The sequence below is a fragment of the Lissotriton vulgaris genome, chromosome 6 (genome assembly GCF_964263255.1).
Source record: "Lissotriton vulgaris chromosome 6, aLisVul1.2, whole genome shotgun sequence".
Lineage (NCBI taxonomy): Eukaryota > Metazoa > Chordata > Amphibia > Caudata > Salamandridae > Lissotriton > Lissotriton vulgaris.
Window position 1 is genome coordinate 891,623,212 of NC_141694.1, and position 22,144 is coordinate 891,645,355.

Genomic DNA, 22,144 nt, shown 5'->3' on the forward strand with positions numbered 1-22,144 from the left:
ATTTTACCGATAAATAACATAATAAATATGACATAATGTGGACTTTGCTCGATGTAATCTGCCCACATGTTCGAGGAGGGTCGATTGATTCACGATTAGTACGATGTGACGCTGTATGCGTAAAAAGATTCAGGACAGCGAGCAAGGGGCTGTATGACTTAAAATGAACTACATAAGGAGGTGACACTTGTTTAAAGGCATATAAGTCATACTTGTGAGACAAACAGTCTTCATCTGTAGTTAACTTATCATTGCCTCAAGATGGCAACACCTGATTCTAGGATAGCGACTGTGTTACGGAGCTCTCCCGGGGGGGGGGGGGGGGGGGTGTGTGTATATACACTGAAAAAAGCATAGGTTTAAGGGACGTTATAGTTAGTTGTACATTTCACTTGTACAAAACCATAGAAATTCCGCCATTATAGTTAGCTGAGCTAACTATAACTCGCGCCCCCGCAATGCACTGCTGATGACGTCACATATTATATCATCCATGACATGGTCAGTGACATCACTGATGGCATCTCAAATGACATCCCTGATGACATCTCAAATGAATGTGTGTTTCTGTAAAGTTTAAATAGGTATATATATATATATATATATATATATATATATATATATGTATATATATATATATATGTATATATACACGCCAAGGTGTATTGAACAATGAGTGGGTGCATAAGTGTCTGGATGGAGGATTTAGTAGGTGCGTAACAGCATTCAGGCCATGGCTCTCAGTACTTGTATTTATATAATCAAAACCAAACCACTAACCTTTTCTTGTGCAGCACCTCAATTCTGTAAATCTACACTCATCTCAAAGTGGCTTTTTCTCAGCATTATTATCAGAAGAAATGTAGCTTTCTTATTTAAATAGTTTTTTTAATGCTTGCAGGGTGTTTTTGCTTTTTAGTATTGGGTTAGTTGTTCCTGATTTGTGAGAGTGTGGTCATCCTATAACTTTATTATTTTATATATTTTTGGTAAATAATGTTAAATAATTCACTTGACTATGTTTTAGTATTTTTCTTCTTTGTTTCCTCAAAAATATATTTAAGCATAACCAGGATACAAGTGATAAAAATAGTAGAGTAAGATGCCAACTGACCAATAGGAGAATTGTTTCCTTTTGTGAATTTATTGTAATATTCAACTTATAAAACAGTAAACTGTGTTTTTTTAAAGAAAATATTAAGTTCCTTATACTATGGTAATAAAGTGGAATTTGACCTTTGCATTGTAGTAATAAATGTGTGAATGCACATTGGTTAGTCCAGTTGAACTAAATAATGTGTTATTGGGCCACATTTATTTTCACTCCCATGGTGTGTGATTGTAAGATGTTGACCAATACATAAAAACTAGTATATTCACAAATTATTTCCTTCTGTTTTCATTTATAGGGAAAAAAATTCTCAAGCTCTTAAAGTATTTATCACCACTGATTTATGTGGACAAAAGTACTTATGCTTTCTGATTGAATCTCAGCTCCAACTGCGGTAAGCAAATTTTGTGTTCATATGGATACAAAATGCAATTTGTCCTCTTTTGTTTTGCCAGTTGCAAAAACGTTTACTGGGAGAGATCACTGCTTGTTTGATCTTTTTATATCTTTGTATCCCAATTATACCCGTTTTAAGTCTAACCAAACTTGATTATTTTTTCTTTTGCTTTGATATCAAAATATATCCACCATTGAGCTGCGCATAAGCAATACCTGTTATTCGTAAAAAGAGAACTTTTCAAACTTTGAATTGAGAAATTGATTTCTCGCTCAAAATGTATCACCTGCTCATTGAAACCTTAGTAACTTTTTTCAGTTAAAAATCTTGTATCATCGTTCATGTCTTTAGGTGAATGTCATCGGTTCCAAAGCTTGAGCTGTCCTACTGGGCGGTTTTCAAAACATTGGCATGATGGTAAATGTGCTGTGAGAAGTTGGCTTAGTATATGGTGCACACTTATGTAAGTGGGCACCCTGCACTACTCCACACAACACTTATGGTGATTTCTTATGGTGATTTTAGAGGTCTTAGACAACCTTAAAAAGCTCTCTAAGAGCTAGCTGTGTAAAGCAGCTTTCTGATAGATACATCTGCCAGTGGATTCCTCACCTTGTGAATATCCCCTTGCGTCAGCCACATTCGGAAATTCTTTTTGTAGCTTTGCGCCGATGTGGACGACACAGAGGCACGGCATCGCGCGCGACTCCGCTGATGCCACCGACTTCATAATAGGCCCACGCCGGCGTGATGACATCAGTTCCCTTTTTTCCGCGTCGTCGACGCGAACGGTGTTTAAGGGATCGTCTGTAGCTGTACAGTAACTTTGTTACTTTGTGATTATTCTAGTGTTTCTTTGTCTTCTGTCGAGATGTCTTCAAAGAAGACTGGCTTTAAAGCGTGCGGAGAATGTGGCAAGATGATGTCCATCACCGATCCACATGAGTGCTGTGTTTGGTGCTTGAGCTCCGACCACGATGTCGAGGACTGTTCTTCTTGCAAGAAGATGACTCCGAAGGCTCTTCGTGAGAGGGAAGCAAAACTCCTCGTGTCAAAATTGAAGAGCAAGAAGGAGAAAAGGAGTTCGAAGTCATGAACTCGTACGTTCGAGGTCGAGGTCTCGTTCGAGGTCGCACTCTGAGTCGTCTTCGGCTCATGCTTCGAGGTCTTCGAGAAAGAAGCACAAGAAGAGGAGCCATGAGTCTCGCCATCACTCAGGGAAGGACTCTAGTTCAAGGCCGAAGTCGCAGGTGAAGCTACTTCGTAAAGAAGCGGTGGCTTCGGCTTCGGAAGCCCACGACTTCGAGGGTGAGGCTTCGCATGCGGATTCGCCGGAGTCACCGAAGCAGCTAGCAAATCCTTCTCCGGACCCTTCCCATCCTTCTGGTCAGGAGGATGAAGGTGAGGTGGAAAAATTTGGAGATGGCAAGGTTCCGTTGCCTGAGGGTTCGTCGACCCCGGTGCACCAGCCTGAGGAGGAGATCGACGTCGAGACGACTCCGCTCCCTCGGGAGCAACCTGGGGGCCCTTATCCAGCCTTTCCGGCTCCAGGTCAAGATCCATCTCAGTTCCTGAATGCCATGTTTGGAGTTTACTCCAGGGCAATGTACCCCTCTGGTGCACCAGTTGGTCCCACGGGTCCATTGGCATATAACCTGTCCCCCAGGCTTATGCTCCTGCGCCCTTTATGCCTTTCATGCCGGCTCTAGCACCGCAGTGGCATTTCCCGGCGCCAACGAGACCTTCGACGCCGATTCCATCAACGCCGGTGCTCACGACTCCGATGCAGAATCCCGTTCGACCTCGGGTTAAGCTGCCTCGCCCGACTTCGGGCTCGACGCCGGCTCCGGCTCCGGCAGAGTCGGTCCTGGATCCGTCGACTTCGTTCATGAAGGAGAGGTCGAGGCGTGAGGCCCAGAGACTACTGGAGGAAGAAAGGTATTGGGATGCAGACGTGGAGGAAGGGGAGTTACAGGATTCAGAGGATCCTTTTGATGACCTGAGAGAGGCCAGTGGTCTTGAACCGTCTCCTGAGTGGGATTTGGCCTCTGTGTCAGACGTGCCTTCCAAGGATGTAACACCTTATCACGTTGTAATTAAGAAGGCTGCAGACTTGTTAAATATTACTCTGCCCACCGCTGAATACAAGTCTAACATTCTAACTGAGGTACTTCACTCGACTTCTTCCGTTATTGAACCAATGCTTCAATTTAATGACGCTTTGGCTGAACCCATTTATGAAGTTTGGAATAAACCTCTGACAGCTCCTGCAGTTTCAAGGGCTGTTGCGAGGAGGTATAGAGTGGCTCCTGGTGACCCGGATTTCTTGTCAACGCACCCCCTGCCGGAGAGTTTGGTTGTGCAAGGCTGCCTGTTCAAAGAAGTCAACAGGTGGTTTTCCTTAGGTTCCTTAGGTTCCTGGGGGAAAGGAGGCAAGGAAACAAGACCAGGCAGCAAAGAAAATCTTTTCATCAGCCAGCATGGCGCTAAAGTCTTCAAATGCAACTTGCCTGATGGGTAGATACATCCATGCTTTGATGGATTCCATCAAACAGTTGGTGCCTAAAATTCCTGAAAACGATAGAAAGGATTTTCAGGAGGTTATTTCTGACACTCAGGCGTCGGCAAGGTAGGTAATCCAGAGTGGGCTGGACATGGCTGATTCAGTGGCGAGAGTGATGGGCTCATCAGTGGCCGCAAGGAGAGCTGCATTTTTGAAATCTTCAGAATTCTCTGTGGATGTTCAGTCTGCTTAGATGGATTTGCCCTTTGATGGGTCAGGATTGTTTGGTAAAAAGGCTGACCCTGCTTTAGAGCGGTTTAAGGACAGCAGAGCGATGGCAAAGTCTTTGGGCCTTCAGACCAGGGGCTCATTTGGGAAACGATTTAGAGGATTTGGCAGATGTTCCTTTCGGGCCTACAAACAATCGCAGCAGCAGCCGCAGCAGCAGCAGAATACGCTGTACAAGTCATACAGGGGCAGACAGAGAGCTCGTCCTAGAGGTCGCAAGCCTCCTCCTCTTCCCCTTCCCAGCCCCCTGCCACCACAGCAAAGCAGCCCTAGATCCGCCATTCAGGATCATGTGGGCCCAGTGGGGAGCCGGCTTACCCATTTTCTGCAAGATTAGAAATTGATTACATCGGATCTTTGGGTTCTCAATCTCATGGAGAATGGGTATGCTCTTCCTTTTTCGGGAATTTCCCCCCAATTACCCTCCTTGCCAGGGTTATTGTTCGGAGGACCACCTGTTACTCCTGCAGGAAGAAGTCCTGGCACTGTTCAGAAAAGGTGCGATAGAGGTGGTTCCGGAGCAGGAGAGGGGTCAGGGATGCTACTCCCGGTATTTTCTGATTCCCAAGAAGGATGGCAGACTTCGTCCAATCCTAGATCTCAGGATCTTGAATCTTTACCTGAAGCAGGAGAAGTTCAAGATGCTCACCCTTGCACAGGTTCTTCAGGCGCTGCTGGAAGAGGACTGGATGGTGTCAATCGACTTACAGGATGCGTATTTTCATATTCCCATCCCGAAGTCACACAGGAAGTATCTCCGTTTCACGGTTGGGTCCAACACTACCAGTTTGCGCTCCTTCCATTTGGTCTTACTACTGCACCTCGAGTCTTCAACAAGTTGATGGCTGTGGTGGCTGCACATCTCAGAAGGTCGGGGATTCCGGTATTTCCGTATCTGGACGATTGTCTGATCAAAGCAGAATCTCCAGAGATAGTGCTCCATCATCTGCGGGAGACAACTCAGTTGTTGCACAGATTGGGTTTTTCGATAAATGTACCCAAATCTCACCTGGTGCCCTCCCAGCGCAACCTGTTCATAGGTGCGGTACTGGACACTACTGTGTGTCGTGCGTTCCTTCCTCCTCAAAGGATTTGCGACATACAGGAAAGGATTCCTTTATTTTACAGTGGAGCAGTCGTTCCAGTCCTGAAGGTCCTTCGCCTGCTCGGTCTGATGGCTTCTTGCATTCTGTTGGTCAACCATGTACGCTGGCAAATGAGGGCACTCCAGTGGTGCCTCCGCAGGCAGTGGTATCAGCACAGCGGAGATCTCAGGGAGTCAGTCAGGATCTCCAGAGAAACTGCGGCGGATCTGTCGTGGTGGAGCGTGGAAGGCAATCTGTCACAAGGAAAGCCTTTTCAACTACCTCCATCGGTGGCCACAGTGATAACGGATGCATCCACTCTAGGGTGGGGTGCTCATCTGGGGGATCTGGAGGTGAAAGGTCTTTGGTCTCCAGAGGAAAGGTTGCTTCACATCCACCTTCTAGAATTGCGTGCGATACGTCTGGCACTCAAGGCCTTCCTCCCTTCCCTTCGCGGTCAGTCAGTTCAAGTCCTGACGGACAACACGACCGCGATGTGGTATGTCAACAAGCAGGGAGCAGAAGGGTCGCATCAACTCTGCAGAGAGGCTCTGTGACTTTGGTCCTAGGTTCAGGACCATCAGATTTGTCTGATGGCAAATCATCTGGCCGGGGTTCTGAACGTTCGTGCAGACAGTCTGTCGGCAGTTCTCTGCCGACCACGAGTGGAGGCTCCATCCAGAGGTAGTTCATCACGTCTTTCGGACGTGGGGAACTCCTCAGGTGGACCTGTTCGCCACTCGCGAGAATGCTCACTGCCCGTCATTCTGCAGCCTCCAGTTTCCGATGCTGGGAGCCTTGGGGGATGCGTTTCAGTTGAGTTGGGACTCGCAACTCCTTTACGCGTTTCCTCCCATACCCTTGATTCCTCTGGTTCTGAGGAAAATTCGCTAAGACCGGGCCCAAGTTATTTTGATCGCCCCGGATTGGCCAAGAAGGGTGTGGTACACAGATCTTCTCCACCTCTCCTCGTGCCCTCCGCTCTGTCTCCCTCACAGGGCAGATCTCCTCTCAGAGATGGAGGGGCAGGTTCTACACCCCCACCTCCAGACCTTACACCTTCATGCCTGGAGATTGAGCGGGTCAACCTGATTTCCTTTTCTCTCCCACACGATGTGGTGGATGTCATCTTATCGGCCAGGCGTGACTCCACCAATTCTATTTATTCTTATAGATGGTATAAATTTGTTGCTTGGTGTGGGGAGAGGTCTATTGAACCTTTAAGGTCTCGTTTGTCCAATATACTTCAATTTGCACTTTCCTTGACCCAGCAGGGTTTTGCGGTGGCAACTATCAAAGGTTATTTGTCGGCCTTATCGACTTTCCTTTGTTTGCTGGATCAGCCCTCTTTGTTTAAATCTCCTATTGTATTGTGATTTATTAAGGGCCTAACCAATAAATTTCCTCCTACTCCTTTTATTGTTCCTCAATGAGATTTGAACCTTGTTCTTACGTTCCTGATGGGTTTGCCTTTTGAACCTTTACACAAATGTCCCTTAAGACTTTTGTCTTTTAAGACTATTTTTCTAGTGGCAATTACTTCGGCAAGGAGGGTAAGTGAGCTTCAGGCTCTTAGTTCAAAGCCCCCATTTTTATCTATTCATGCTGAAAGAATGGTTCTCAGTACCAGGGCTTATTTTCCCCCTAAAGTAGTGACTCCTTTCCATCTGGGGCAGTCTGTTACCCTCCCTACCTTTTTATCCTCCCCCTCACCCTTCCAAGGAGGAGGAGAGACTTCACCGCTTGGAGCCTAAGAGGGCGGTGAGCTTTTACCTGGACAGGACAAGTGAGTTCAGGTTGGATGACCAGCTGTTTGTTGGATTTGCTGGCTGCAGGAAAGGAAGAGCTGTGCACAAGTGCACGCTCTCGAGATGGATTATCCTCTGCATTAAGAACTGCTACTCCTTGGCGGGTAAGGACCCTCCAGAGGGTATAAGAACTCCCTCTACTAGAGCAAAGTTTTCTACATCTGCTTTGTCTAGGGGTGTGCCTGTTGAGGACATTTGTAGAGCGGCGACTTGGGCCTCCCTCCACACTTTCGCGAAGCATTACTGTTTAGATACCGAAGTGAGGAGGGAGGGCCACTTTGCGCGCGCTGTCCTCCGGGATTTCCTGGTATAGAAGAGTGGACACCCTCCTCCGGGAGTGGGGACTGCTGTGGGACTCTATTCACAAGGTGAGGAATCCACTGGCAGATGTATCTATCAGAAGAACAAGTTACTTACCTTCAGTGACGCTTTTTCTGGTAGATACACTATCTGCCTGTGGATTCCTCACTGACCCACCCGCCTCCCGTTGTCCATTCTTCTATGCCTGAGTTTATTGTAATGTAAATATTTTCATTGTCAAGGAAATGTTTTATTTCAATTGCATTCCTGCATTTGCTTCACACTGTGTGTGTTATCATGACATTTGTGTACTGTGTATATTTCTACTGTCATCGGCCCGTCCGTGTGCCTCGAAGGCACGGAAAAAAGGGCGGAACTGATGTCATCACGCCGGCATGGGCCTATTATGGTGTAGGTGACGTCAGCGGAGTCGTGCGCGATGCCATGCCTCTGTGACGTCGTCCACGTCAGTGCGAAGCTACAAAAAGAAGTTCCGAATGTTGCTGACGCAAGGGGATATTCACAAGGTGAGGAATCCACAGGCAGATATTGTATCTACCAGAAAAAGCGTTACCGAAGGTAAGTAACTTGTTAATCAGGCTTAGTCCAGGAGTGTAAAGCAGCTTGTTTTACCAGAGCATAATCTTATTGGTATAGATTAAGTGAAAAAGAACTACACAGTGTATTTATAAAATATGTATTTATTATAAGACACTCACTAACACATACAAATATCTCCTGCCCGGATATATATACAATGCACTCAATACTTTGCAAATAAAACAGGTAACACGAATACACAGTGGTCGCCATGGGAGACGAAACCATATACTAAAATAGTAGTATGCGAAACACGACTAAAGTCAAGACTACACCCAGAAGACTTAGAAGTGCCAGGGACCGAGGGAACCACCTGAGGTAAGTAACCAGAAACCCCACGAAGGCCGTGTGCAGAGTGGGAACACGACCGCAGGTTCAATACAAATCAATGGGTAAGTTGTGGTTGCAATTTTAAAGAAGGACCCTTCACATTTGACCCTGAAGAACCCCTGTGGAAGACAGAAGGTTGGAGAGCCACCCCACCCGTGGATAACCTAGGAACCAGGATACCTGTACCAGGGAAGCCGGGTGCATAGGTGTGAAGTGACGTCGGAAATTGAAGTCGAACTCCATTGAGGACTTCAGGAAGATGCTACTGCTGGAGAAGGTGAAAGTGTCAGATGGAACCCAAAGGTGGGTTCAGGATGAGAAGTACCTGCAAGCCGAAGGGACAGAGTTTATGCCTCTCCGGAGTTACCAGGAGGCACGGAAGATAAATGCCCACAGATGTCGGTAGTTGCAGGAGAACTGACGTGACCTTGGAGATGCCGCTGTGCAGACCAGGCGACTCTGTGGAAGACCAGGAGCCATTCATGAGGTGTCCCACGTCGGATGTCGAGATTTAAGGGGTCGGTGTCCTTCGGGAGCACCAACAAGCCTTGGCAACTGCAACCAATGTGGAAAGCGAAAAAGGTGCAGAGTCGGCACCAGCAAGGTTCAGGTGACTAGCCACCAGCAGGGGAGTCAGAGCAGGCCTGAGCAATCAGGGGATCTGTAGCAAGAAGACCTCAAACAGCTCACCAAAGGTGCTGGCCCACGGTGCAGGTTATGCAGTTAGGACGAAGATCTTGGTCACAGGAGATGCTGGAGGTTGGGGCTACTTGGAGCCCGAAGATCTTGGAGTTAGGAAGCTAACAAGCCTTTGCAACAGCAAGTCGGTGCGGTACACAGGGTTACAGTTCCTGCGGCTCCAAAAGGGATTTCTAGCCTTAACCTCAGTGAGACTATGGGGCAGGCCTCGAGGGATGTGACGAACCACCACCTATGTTACTGAACCTTTCGGAGTCCGTAGGAGCTCAGGATAAGCAGCCTGGTCAGCTCTGTTGTGGTGCCTGCAGATGCAAGGAAGTGACTCCTTCACTTCAAAGGAGAGACTTCAGGTGTCTTGAATGTCCACATGTCTTGGAAGGTTCCTGTATGGAGCACAGGCACAGACTTTGCAGCAGACGAGCAGGACGACGAGACCAGGTACAGCAGAAATCTTCCCAGTTGCAGTCTCGGTACCCACACAGCGAAGTACAGAGTGCTCAGGCGATTGAAGAAGAAGTGGTGTCTTGATATTAATCTAGTGCCACTAGGAATCTAGGGACCCACCTACAGGTAAGCCCTTGAGTACCCTAAGGAAAGGGTTGGGACGATTCAGGGGTTCCTCCCAGAGGAGGGGTCGGACAGTGGGGAGGATCTCTGAGCTGATTTGAACTGGACTATGCAAGGAGGGCACCAAATGTGCCCCTCAAGCGGCCTGATTGCAACTGGCAAGCGGTCCCACCCGGCCCCAATAAACTAAACCCTGCCTGGGAGGTGGTCACACCTCCCAGTGACAGGATACCTATTGTTCTGCCTTCTATATTCAAGTTTGACTCCACAGCAGGAGAGCAGAATCGCGTCTTTGGTCGGCAGCAGCCATGCTGTGCTGTCCGGGTCTAGAACACTGGTACCGGGAAAACTGAGGGCCTCCCAGAGGAGCTTTACAGTGCGTGGAATCATACCTCACATACTGCTTACGGTGTGGGGGTATGATTCCAACATGTTTGACACCAAACATGACAGGGTTTGTTACAGCCAGTTTAGAGATGGTCATCGCGTAATAACGTGTGACCACTCTATATATCATAATGGCTGATGCACTTACAACCCAGGAGTATGGGCTACGTAGGTTGTAGGGGTGTCCTGCTCATGCAGGGCACCCCATACAGTTGGAACTGATCACCCTGCCTTCAGGATTGAAATGCCTGCCTTAGGGGTGACTTACAGGTTTCAAGTGCAGTGACCTCAGATATAGGAACACCTATATCTGTCATAAGTGGTGCTAGCACCAGCTTACAGAGGCTGTAATGGCAGACCTGTAGTTACAGTTTGAGTTGTCTCCCATGTGTTGCATAATACATGCCTCAGCCCATGGGGGACCCCTGGTGTACCTGTGCCCTGGGTACCTCAGTACTATATACTAGGGACTTATAGAGGTAGACCAATATCCAATCTGGGATGTACTGAGGTACCCACCATGTCAATTTAAGGGAGAAAGCACATAGACTGGGGTCCTGGTTAGCAGGATCCCAGCCAGAATAATCCGAAACAGCATAGCACCAGGCAAAAAGTGGAGGCAACCATAAAACAGATCCTACTTTCCTACAAGTGCTTTTTCACTAGTGCACAACTAAAGTAATCCGTTTTTTTAAATAAGTATTCTTAACCTTTTCCAAAGAGATGGAGTTAAAAAAATATATATTTCACAGGTATATACTTGCTTTTGCATTAAGAGGTCTGTAAATGATGAGCACTCTTTTCAAATGCCAGACCTTTATCAGTATGACCAAAATACAAACTTTAGGGATTTTGAAAGCTTTTGATTTTCAACAAATCAAAATTTCGAATTTCATAAAAACATACATTGGTATTAGGATCTTAAAACTTGGTTCATTGGGTATTTTTTTAGGAATTTCTTTAATGGCCTCGGCTGTTGTAAGACCCCAAGTTTACCAGGGTTTGTCCAAGAAAAATGCATTAAGCCAAGCCAGAAATGGTCCAGATTTCATTTCCTCATCACATTCCTTAATGTGGCCTAGTGGAAAGTGTAGTAAGGTTTATAGGTAGGCCAAAGCTTCAGTACGTCTTTCAGTTCCAAAGTGTGTGGTAGTTGTGACTGCTCATCTCAGGGCAGTTAAATGCTTGTGTCTCACCTTTTTAGATGACCCCATAATGGTGGAGGTTCTCAGGAACCTCAAACAAGTATTAACTGTAATACCTTTACTTTAGACTTTCTCAATTAAAAGAAAGATGAATAACAGCCCCTTTGACTTTTTACGAGCAATGGAAGATCGATGGCTTCAAACTGCTTCCAACTGCTTTTGCTCCAGATGAGAGACCCATCAGTTGTAAGAATTGTTTTTATTTGTTTATCAGAGAACGCTTTTCACAAATAGTTGGCATGTCTGCTGCACAGAAAAGTAGGATGGACATTTGTTTAAAAAAATAAATGCTGTAGCTGCACACACTGAAGTTGCCTCTGTGGGTCCGGATTTCCACCACGTATTCATTTGGAATAGTAACACAATGGAGTCTTCTACTATTTTTAAAAATTTGAAACGTATTTTCTTTAAACACTTTTCTCTAAAGTTACAGTTTCTTAATTGTTGCTTATCACTGTTGTATGCATTTGAAAACATTTGTCTCTTATCTGGAACATTGAGAAATGTAGCTTCATATTAAGAAGATTAATATTGCTCCATCTCTTAAAGTTGTTCATATACTAAGCCTGGTTCTGCCTTGTACACTGGAATCAGTTTCTCTTATACACCATAATTCCTCTTACTTTTTGTGTGCTCACCCAGATGGCGTCTGCTGTTTTTCTTTTCTTTTCTTCTGTACCTGTTTTTATTCCTTGATTGAAAGGATATGGCACCACAATCTTGTTGCAGACCCTCCACATTCTTCACAGCCAATTAACCTCCTTTTTTATTTTCAAAACTGTTGTTAAATGTATACCTACACATTTAACTGCAAGATTCGTGGCAAAGTTCCTTTTAAGAGTACTCGTAAGTACACCGTTAAGGAAGCCTTTTCTATGAGTACTTATGTCTTACTCCAGGCATTGGTGTGTCCTACTTATGTATTTCCAGGAGTAAGACTGGGTTCTTTAAGTACGTCTTACCTTGTGGAAACTACACACTGATTATACTTTGTGATTCCAGCCTGAATGTTATGGTGTAATGTTAGTCTATGATAAGAGGAAGGCGCAGCTATTCATAGAAAAGCTTTGTGAATTTTTGCCTTTGGAGCTGAGGTTGCTTGAATATATGAATATTTGATAAAGGGCCAAAGAATGAGTCCCCTGACGTTTATAAAATAAATACTAATACTGATCAGTAAAAAAAATAAGGTTTTTAGGAAAGTTAATGCTCCCATTGCTTCGGGATTCTCTAGAAGTTAACTGAAAGGTCTTAATCCACTATTAACCTCTTAGCTCTGATCCAACGTTGCCTGTGCAGTTTCCCTGACTTTCTCGATCTGCACAGTGGCATCCTCATTCCTCTTGCTCAAGAACAAGCTCTTCTGATAAGGGTTGTGTTGACAACTATAGCTATAATTTGAATCCTCAAACACAATTGATTCACATAATGTTTGTAACCCGATGCATGTATGTCCAATAACATTTGACACAGTTGATGTCACTGCATACACAAAGTAAATTTGAGGAATGTACCTCGTGTTGATTGTTAGTTACGTCGGTAATTAGAAAAACCTACTGTTACCCGTTTTATTGTGGTAATATTGTTTTATGTGTTTATTAATATATTAAAAATTGCAACAAGGGCAAAAATACCTTAGATTATTCAAGCCAAAATGCTGGCTTTTTTGCTGAAATATCTTCTTTGTTTTAGGTTTGTCAAATTTGAAGAAAGTAACGATAAGTCTCAGCTAATTTTTGGTTCTGTCACTAACATCCCAGCGAAAGATGCTGCACCCATTCAGGTAACTCAAACTAGCCACACCAACAAATAAAAGCATAAGAGATCGACTGCTATGGTTATACTAAATGGATTACTAATTTGAGGCCATGTTTGTTACATTATTTTTTAGAGCATTGATACAGTTCTGGTCTTGGAATGCAGTGGTAGCCTGGTGCTGTACACTGGAGTTGTGCGGGTATGTACTTTTTTATTCATGAATTCAGATTGCTAAGTGTAGCTCGTTAGCTGCATATTAGATGGGTTGAGGTCAATGTTAGTTGATTATAGGCATCATTAATAGTGCCTTATTACATCCAATGGGGCCAGTAACAAGATAACAGAAGGTGTTTCCTTCTTTTGTGACTGATACCCTTTTTATTTCTCACGATAATGCCCACAGTATACATGGATTTAACCTCATTTGTGCAAAATAAAATTTAGACATCTAAACGACACGATGCAGGATTTATTTTATTTAAGGCTATTAAAATATTACTCTATATGGCATCTTAAATACATCCCACTCATTACATTGAAGAATTTATAGCAAATCGTTAGCAAATGATGTTCTGGTCTTTCGTAAGATAGTAGATAAGAAGAAATGGCCATCACTTCCCTTTTTACTGGCTCTAAAATGGGTTGATCAAGAAAATAAATCTAGTTTTAGGGCCTATAAAAGCATTGTGTTCTCTGGAATAATCGTTTTAGGCATCACCTTTATGGTGGCTCAGATGATATTAAGGTTTACATCTTTTTTATTGATTTGAAGAGTGAGAAGAACAGCACCCACCTGCGTCCACAGGCCAGTTTGGAAATGATAAACCATCATGAGAGGAATAGAAATGAGAAGGGACGATGGAGAACAGAGAAAATATTAAGAAATTATAAATAGAAGTAGATACTCAACAGTTTAAGTAAATGACATCGCTAGATGGTAGAGTGACTCCTGCGTGGGCACAATATACATTAACAGTAGATAGATTATGCATTTGCCTGAACTTACTGAGTGAGGCGAAGAGCCTGCAAGAACATCGGGCAAGTTAGTTTGACAAACATGGTGGCTAAAAGTTTTAAAGTGGAGGCCCATTTTTTTGTCAAAATGTGGTAGCGTGTGTGTGACACTCGCCATCAGTTTCTCCACACCGACAATGTCCCATAATTAATGCAGCCAGTCTAGACAGGGCAGTTTCGGTATCTCAGCGGGACAGCAGGATCCGTTTAGCAGACCCCAAAGACAAAGTGAGGGCTCTACCAAACAAGATTTTAAAGGGTAGGTCATTGCATTTGGCAATCCTAGTAATATGTAGCTAAGGAACCTGGGTAATTCTGTGCCATACGTGTTGTCAATATGAGACAGAATTGCCACCCAAAATTGCTCAGTCATCGGGCATTGCCACAGCAGGTGTGTAAGTGTGCCTTCCTGACTGCAGTGACACCGGCACTGAGGGTCCCTTCCTGGCTTCCAACGGGCCACCTGACTGGGGGTATAATACCAATAGTGGGCTATTGTAAGAAACATTTCATTGCCTGCGGTGCTGCGTGAAGAAGCCCTAGCTCTGTGGATAATATCTTGCAATTCCTTAAGTGAAAATTCAAGCTCATGTTCAGATTCCTACCTATGCTGCACTGGGGATTTGGTGTGTTGTACCGGTGTGAGGAGGAAGTAAGTATTTGTCCAAGAGCAAGCGTTGGTCCGATTAGCAGGTAATAAGCCATTTTTCAAAATATGTCAGCAGACGACTAGCGTGTGGGCGAATTTGGGGCTGTGAGACCCAGTGCCTCAGGGCGATATATTGCCAGTATGCCTCACTAGGCAAGCCATAGCCACAGCGGAGTTGGGTGAAGTCAATCACCCCATCTGGATTCAAAAGATCTCCAAGTCTTTTATGGTTAGCCTCTTGCCTCAGGTGATGTTCACTGAAATAATCCCAGCACCCTACATTGAAGATTATATCAGAGTATTTATTCTCTCATGAAATTTGCATTCGAGAGAACACACCTCGTATATCCTCAGCAAGAGGTTTAAAGGACACTCACCATTGTCTCCGGAACTAACAAAATGAGGAACTGTTGGGCCTTTTATAGGAGTATGGTTTCACAAAACATGAATAGATTGGAGACGACTCGGTATAGAGCGCTAAATTTGCTTCAGAATGCCATACATTACCCTTACTATTTTCTGTGTGCTTGGCTCATCCTCTCTCACTCCCTTCTTGAACTTTTGTTTCCAACTAAAAGTGCACCGCTTCTGTAAGATATTGCTTAGCAACACAGTATTTTCATTACTGATCTTGAGATGCTGAAATCAGTAAACCATAATATCACAGGTGAAGAGAGACTGTGAGAGCTCATTTTGCAAGTCAAGCAAATAGCAACTCAACACTGACATCTTTGGCTTCATAGCAGTGTCACTAAGTCTTCCCATATTCAAGCCTCTAGAAAGAAGGTGTTAGTCAATTTCAACAGCTTCAGAGTTATGTGGTACAGTAGGGGTTACGTTTGTGTCTGCTCTCACATGAGGCCTAGAAGCTTTGTCTCTGGCCATTTGCAGAATTCTTTGTATGCTGGATGTCTTTTGAGAGACGGAAATACTGTAGACCAGTGGTTCCTAATCTTTTGACTTGTGTGGATAATTTTTTTTATTCTAATGGAAAGGTTGGAGATTTTCTAAATTCAATGAAGTTAACCCATTGTCCATAATTTTTGCTGCTAGATGCAGTTGCACCACCCCATGAATCAATGTGAGGCTACCACCATAAGTTTTAGACTTCAATTTCAAGTTCCTTTTGGGGTCACTGGACCGCAGGTTGAAAACCACTGTTGTGGACAATAACAGCCCTGTTTATTATGCTTTATGCAGAGGAACCTGTTTTCAGTAAGCAACTTACAACTAATACCACACTTATATCTTCGAATAAATGACTGGATTGCTGATCTGTAGGCTCACCAAGACCTATTCCTTATTAGTAAGAGAACATTGTTTAGCAGTGTTACAATTCCATTGAAGCATCTGCTCTGAAGACTTGACCCATCATTATTGTTTATATCCTTCTATTGTGGAAGAGTAATCATGAAGAAAGATGTTCGCATGACCTGAGAATTAAGTGGACATTATAGCTGGCGATTTTCAAAACTGTCGGTCCTCAAACTTAGAGTTTTGAGTCTCTAGGTTCTTTGTCACCCTCTGTCTAGACTGGGACTATCAGATTATTTAAACAAAGCTAGTTCTCCAAGTCCATAATTCGTGTGCCACAAAAGGTACATGGCACCATGCTTTCTTGTTGGCCTTTAAAGGCTTACATGCTGTAGGAAGGTGAATACCTGACTATGGTTACCCCAGATTTTTTGCCTAGTGTTTAGCTGGTTTTCGACTTAGCCTGGGGCCCCGATTAGCAGGGTCGCAGGCCAACTATCTGCTCTCTCTGTAAAATGGACTCCATGTACCCTAGGTACATCTCCAATTGGGTATTGGGTCACCTTATCAGCCCCTGTACAGTGTACTATAGGTACCCAGGGCATAGGTGCATCCAAGGCCTACCAGGGGCAGCAGCATATCTTTTGCCACCCCTGGCTGGCTATCCAAACTGACACAACTGGCTGATCACTCAGCTGGGGCAAGGTGGTGTAATCACCCCTTGCTTAGATATAGTATACCTATATCTACACCTATATCTGGACACATATGCACCTATAAGTCACTCCTATGGCAGGTCTTATCAATCCTGGAGGCAGAGTGCTTGGTTTTATGTGAGATGGTGCTCTAGCATGAGCTGAGCCTGTCTGCAGCTGTCGGGACCAACTCCCTTAGCTGTATCGGGATATTGCCATACCATATACTCTTAAGTGCATTATAATCCTTGCAGTTACTTACTAACTTTGGTTTGGCTTTATCAAAACATGTTGTGTAAGGTGTCATACGCTTTGGAATACTACCCCCACGCCAGTTCTGATGACGGGGGTAGCATTCCACCCTTCTAGAGGGAGAAGACATGTTACTTTGCTTAAACGCGGTTAAATCTAACCAGAGCCCCAGCATCACAAAATGGATGCTGCTGCCACAGACACAAGTCTGGCCTCCTGCTGCTGAACAAAGCTCCGGCAGGGGAGGCCTGGACAAATGGTATCCTGTCACAGGGAGGTGTTACACCACCCCAGACAGGAGATAGTGGATTGTAGCAGGGAGGGTTGAATGAAACTAGATACTGCCTGGGGCGCACAAGGCACCCCATGCATAGTCCAGTTCAAACCGGTGCTGGGGCACTCCAGCCCCAGCTCTGGCGCGAACCTGGACAAAGGGAAAGGGGTGTAACCACCCCCTTCCTGGGTCCCACCCATAGGAGGGACCTAGCAGATGATCCAGCCCCTTGATTTGGAATAAAGGTAGGAGCTGTGCCAATGCAATTTAGATCATCCTGACTGAAACTTTGAAACGAAACTCTGGACCCTTCGACATCCTACTCAACGTAGAAGACTGAAAAATCTCCCTTGTGGTCAAGGAGTGGCCACCCTGTGCAAGCAGGCACCATCAGCGCAACAAGACTTTCTTTGCTGTTGCTCCCGCCGGAGCTCGAACGACAGGGACCGACAAGACCTGGACTCCCAGACTTCCAACAGCCCGATCCACAGTCCTAGCAAAGCTTAGACCCGTGGAGGCAACTAGAGACGTGGGACCGGCCATCTTGAAAAGTCAACAAAGTGCTTCCAGTGCAGCCCCCGAAGCTCCCTCGACGCTGTGCCTTGGGGTTTGAGAAGCCCCAGCTCCGAGCAGCCTGTGCTCCAAAGATCACCTCTCCACACTCTCAGAGTGCTGCGTGGGGCCCTTTTGCACTTTTCCTGCTCAACGCGTTGTCCGGTCGCTTGCCCGTTGGCTAGTTGCCTCTGTGACGACGAAAGACCGAAACTACACTGCTGGTCTGGTTGCTCCAGACTGGCCCCAGCTCCCCTGAAAAGGAGCCATCGATCTGACCCTTCCGGTCCGATCAAGAAGACATCTTCGAATCCTGCGTGGGTTGCCTTTGCCAAGGCTTGGTGACTCCGAATCGAGTACCGACCCCGCCGACAGCAAGAGCCTTCGTGGGACAGCTAGTGTTCACCAGCTGGTCATCCTCGCTCCTTCCTGGTCCACGTGGCAGCGGAGACAAACACCTCGATATCACCTGATTGCAACCCGACATCACCTGGTTCCTCGCTGGTCGCTGGCTAGTGACCTGAACTCTGTCCCCTCTGCTTTCAGGTACTCTACATCTTCGATCCACCCATGGATCCAACCGGACTCTTCTCTCCTGGCCGCCTGCAGCATCTTCATCTCCAGGCTCCATAGAACTTCACGACGAAACCCGACACACTTTGGCACCTATGCACCCGCTTCCTGTGGGTGAGGTAACGAGCTAACTCCGGTGCTCCCATAGGGGATTACACCTCTGGTGTCCTAGTTTTAAGTGGCTAAGTTCTAGTCCAGTCGAAGTCTCCGAAACCTATAACTTTCTGATTTTTACGCACCATTGACTTGTATGGTAAACGCGGTTGCCTATAGACTCTGCACCCGTATCCTGTGGGCCTCTCCCGACCTAACCTTCGTTAGTCCAGTGTAGGCCCAGTGATTCCCAAGGCCCTAGGCTTGTTCATTGTTCATGACGTGGTACTTATACCACTTTCCTAATATATGGTTTGAGTGGCCACCCGGCCTATCCATAATTGTGCAGCTTATTGTATGTTATACTGTGTTCTTTGTTTAACGCTTGTGCTCCTGTGCTCATAAGGAGTTAAGGGGATTATTCTAGAAATAAATACATATATTTTATAATATATAACTTGTGTGGTGTCCTTTCATTTGGTATTAAAAGGGATCGCATATGGTAAAACAGCTGGCTTCACATCCCCCCTTGAGTTTAGCCTAAGACTGCTTTTGACCATGCTACCATTAGGATAGCTGGTCTATAAGGTTGACTTACAACCAACCACCATAAGGGTCGTTTGGACTGGTGCTAGGTGCTCACTAGAACAGTGAACACCATATACCAGGCCAACTTCTCACATTGGTGTGCAGCGGTTGGGATTTGAGCTTGCTGTTGTTTTACCAATTGTAATCTTTGACAATATCATTTGAAAGATCACATCAAGTACCTAGGTACATATAAACAGAGCTTAGCATACTTAAGTTCTACTGAACTTAGTGGTTGTAGACCAAAGGGCTTAGCACACCCGGACTACAACCTCTAGAGAAGTTCCAGTCGGAAAACAAATAGTGTAGGTAAGTGCACCACTTGCACCTCACTAGTCATGCCTGGCACAGGTGAACCCTCCAGTTCTCTACCTGTGGGTGACTTTCACAAAGCACCATCCAGTTTTGGAAAACTCAGCCACAAGGACTTGAGTGGCCTGTGCACTGCAAGAGGGCTGAAAAGGGGTCACAACCCCACCATCCCTAACCTCATAGCAATCCTAGAGAAAGCTGATCTTGAGAAGGAATCTGCTACAGGTCCTTCAAGTAAGATAGGAGAGGGAAGCCCACCTGATAATTCTGATGCCCCAGAAGTTGATCCTGAAGAGGAAGACGAGGATGAGGATGGAAATGAGTCAGAAGATCAGGGGGAGGAGGACCAGGTTCAAGTTAGAATACTGAATCAGGCCAACTTAAGCCTACATGGAAATGGAGAAGGTGTCCACCTTTCCAGGCCCAATAGTAGACTTAACCCTGGCAATAGAAGGGTTAGATCTCCTTCCAGGGAATCTAACAAGTCTAATGCCTCTAGGGGATCTCAAAGGGGAATGACTTCCCCCCAGAGAAGAGAACATGAGGCTAGGATGAGAGCTGTCCAACTCCAGATTGAAAAGGAAGAGATGGCCCTGGCCCAAACTAAACTTGCTTTGGCAAGGGAGCAAAAGTTATGTGGATTAGATTCCACTGGTGGCAGCAGTATCCCTAAGGATAAGGACAGGTCCTATGATAATAGAAACCTGAGTAAGATTGTGCCCCCTTACAGAGATGGGGATGACATCCAATCCAAAAATCTTTATTTCGGCCTTTTAGGCCATAAAAGAAGCATACAAGTACATACAACAGTATAAAAACATCATTGGAATGTACAAAAATACAAGTAACGAGACTTGTTATCCATTTTTAAAAACGAATAAATAAAATACATAAAAAAGGGAACAGCACAATTCATTACATGGGAGTAAAAGTGACATTATGGTAAGGACGTTAACAACGGAAGCCGTAAATAACAATAAGACAGTGGCAGGAAATTCAATCTATGTTAGATTATCCTTAATCAGCTTGGACCTCTTACGCCACATGGCAAGGAGAAATTTGGAAACTGCAAATACAATATGGGGGGAAGAGTCAGATTTCAGTATTCTGTAGGATGACAGACAGTTCCTTATAGCCATGTTCCTGCATAAGGGCACCAACCAATATTTCCTTGAGGATTTATAGGTGGGGCAGAAAAACAGAACATGGATTTCGTCCTCATCGCACAGATTGCAACTGGGGCATAACTTATCCCCCCCATTGGTCCATTTACTAGTAAAGGATTTGATTGGCAGGGAGCCAAACCGCCACTGTAAAAACAACTTCCTTGCCAAGGTTGGGTATATAAAATCCAAGAAAGTTTCAAACTTATATGAATTTTTGGATTGAGTAAAACAGTGAGTAAGGGTGCCGGTGCTAAGTGCAGTCATGTGAGATGTGAGTTTTTGTTCCTTGTACACTTCCACTAGTCTTTTCCGGGGTACCTTGCTACATCCTAATTCTGGAGTCACCCAAAGCTCGCTAAAACCAAGCCTAAACAATTCTTTTTTTACAAAGGCTAGCCAAGGTATCTTGCCATTGTGGTTCAGGTTCATGACATTTACCAGATCTTGCCTGTAATGGCTAAGCTCCTTTGTTGACCACAGTCTATGCCAGAATCTAATGGGTTTGGAATTAAGATCCTCTCTGATGGAAGGTAGACCCAGATCCAGACGTATGGGAAGTAGGGGAGTTGCAGTTGGGAGGGCCAGGAGACGCCTCATAAAGTTATTTTCAACACCAACCAGCTCTATTGCCGCTTGGTGCCCCCATAGCTCGCTTCCATAGAGTGCGGCTGGTTTCGCTTGCACTTTATACATCTCAACTGCAGGAGCTATAGGTTTATAGGTTGAGGTGTTGGTAACCTTTAAGATAGCCCCAGACAGTTGGGATAGCCTCAATCGCGAGCTTGCAATCTGTGGGCCCCATGAGAGGTTCTCCTGAAGGGTTACACCCAAATACTGAAATGTTTTGACCCTCTCTAGGACCGTAGAATTTAAGGTTGGGTTGGGTCTAGTTGTAGAGGAGGGGTTAAAAATCATGTATTTGGTCTTCCCTGCGTTTATTTCAAGGCCATGCTGCCTACAAAAAAGATCGAAGCCATCAAGGATTCTCTGAATTCCCATGGGTGATTTGGAAAGCAGGAGGGTATCATCAGCAAACATAATCGCTGGTACCCTCCTGCCTGCCAAGACTGGGGCGTCATTATCCTCAACATTAGCTAAATGTGAGATGACGCTGTTCACATATAAACAGAAAAGAGTAGGGGCAAGGACACAGCCCTGCCTAACCCCCCGGGAGACAGGAAACCTATTTGTCAGTGCTCCGCCCCGTCCGCAGCGTACCTGAGCGAAGTTGCCCTGGTGCAGTCTAATTATAGCCTGGAGTAAGTTAGTGGGCACTCCTAACTCCTTCAGGACCTCCCAGAGTTTTCCTCGCGGTACCAGATCGAACGCTGACTTCAGGTCCACGAACACCATGTACAATCTCCCGCCCTCGATGGTCACCGTTTTCCAAAAGAGGAGAACTAGGCGGAAGATTTGGTCCATGGTGGACGTATTTTTCCTGAAGCCAGCCTGGAGAGGACTTAGGATTTCATTATCCTCCATCCAGACCAACAGATGGTCTAGTAGGATTCGCGAGTAGATCTTCTGGGGGACATCTATCAGGCTGATCGGCCTGTAGTTGGATGGGAGCAGAGGACAGCCCTTCTTGAAGATAGGGACTATCTCTGCCCCCAGCCAAGTACAGGGGATCGCCATACCACGTGCAAGTGAGTTAAAGAGGATGTGGAGGTAAGGCGCCCAGATC

The 22,144-nt window shown here is 45.4% G+C and overlaps 1 protein-coding gene across 1 annotated transcript in view; it reads left to right on the forward strand.

Moving 5' to 3' along the window:
• The window catches only part of ANAPC1 (anaphase promoting complex subunit 1), a 763,513-nt gene that overhangs the window by 184,369 nt on the left and 557,000 nt on the right, over window positions 1–22,144 (forward strand). Inside the window, exons 10-12 of the mRNA XM_086926883.1 lie at window positions 1,410–1,505; window positions 12,973–13,063; window positions 13,172–13,237. Coding sequence (XP_086783009.1) covers window positions 1,410–1,505; window positions 12,973–13,063; window positions 13,172–13,237 — 253 coding nt within the window. The remainder of the gene's footprint in view (window positions 1–1,409; window positions 1,506–12,972; window positions 13,064–13,171; window positions 13,238–22,144) is intronic.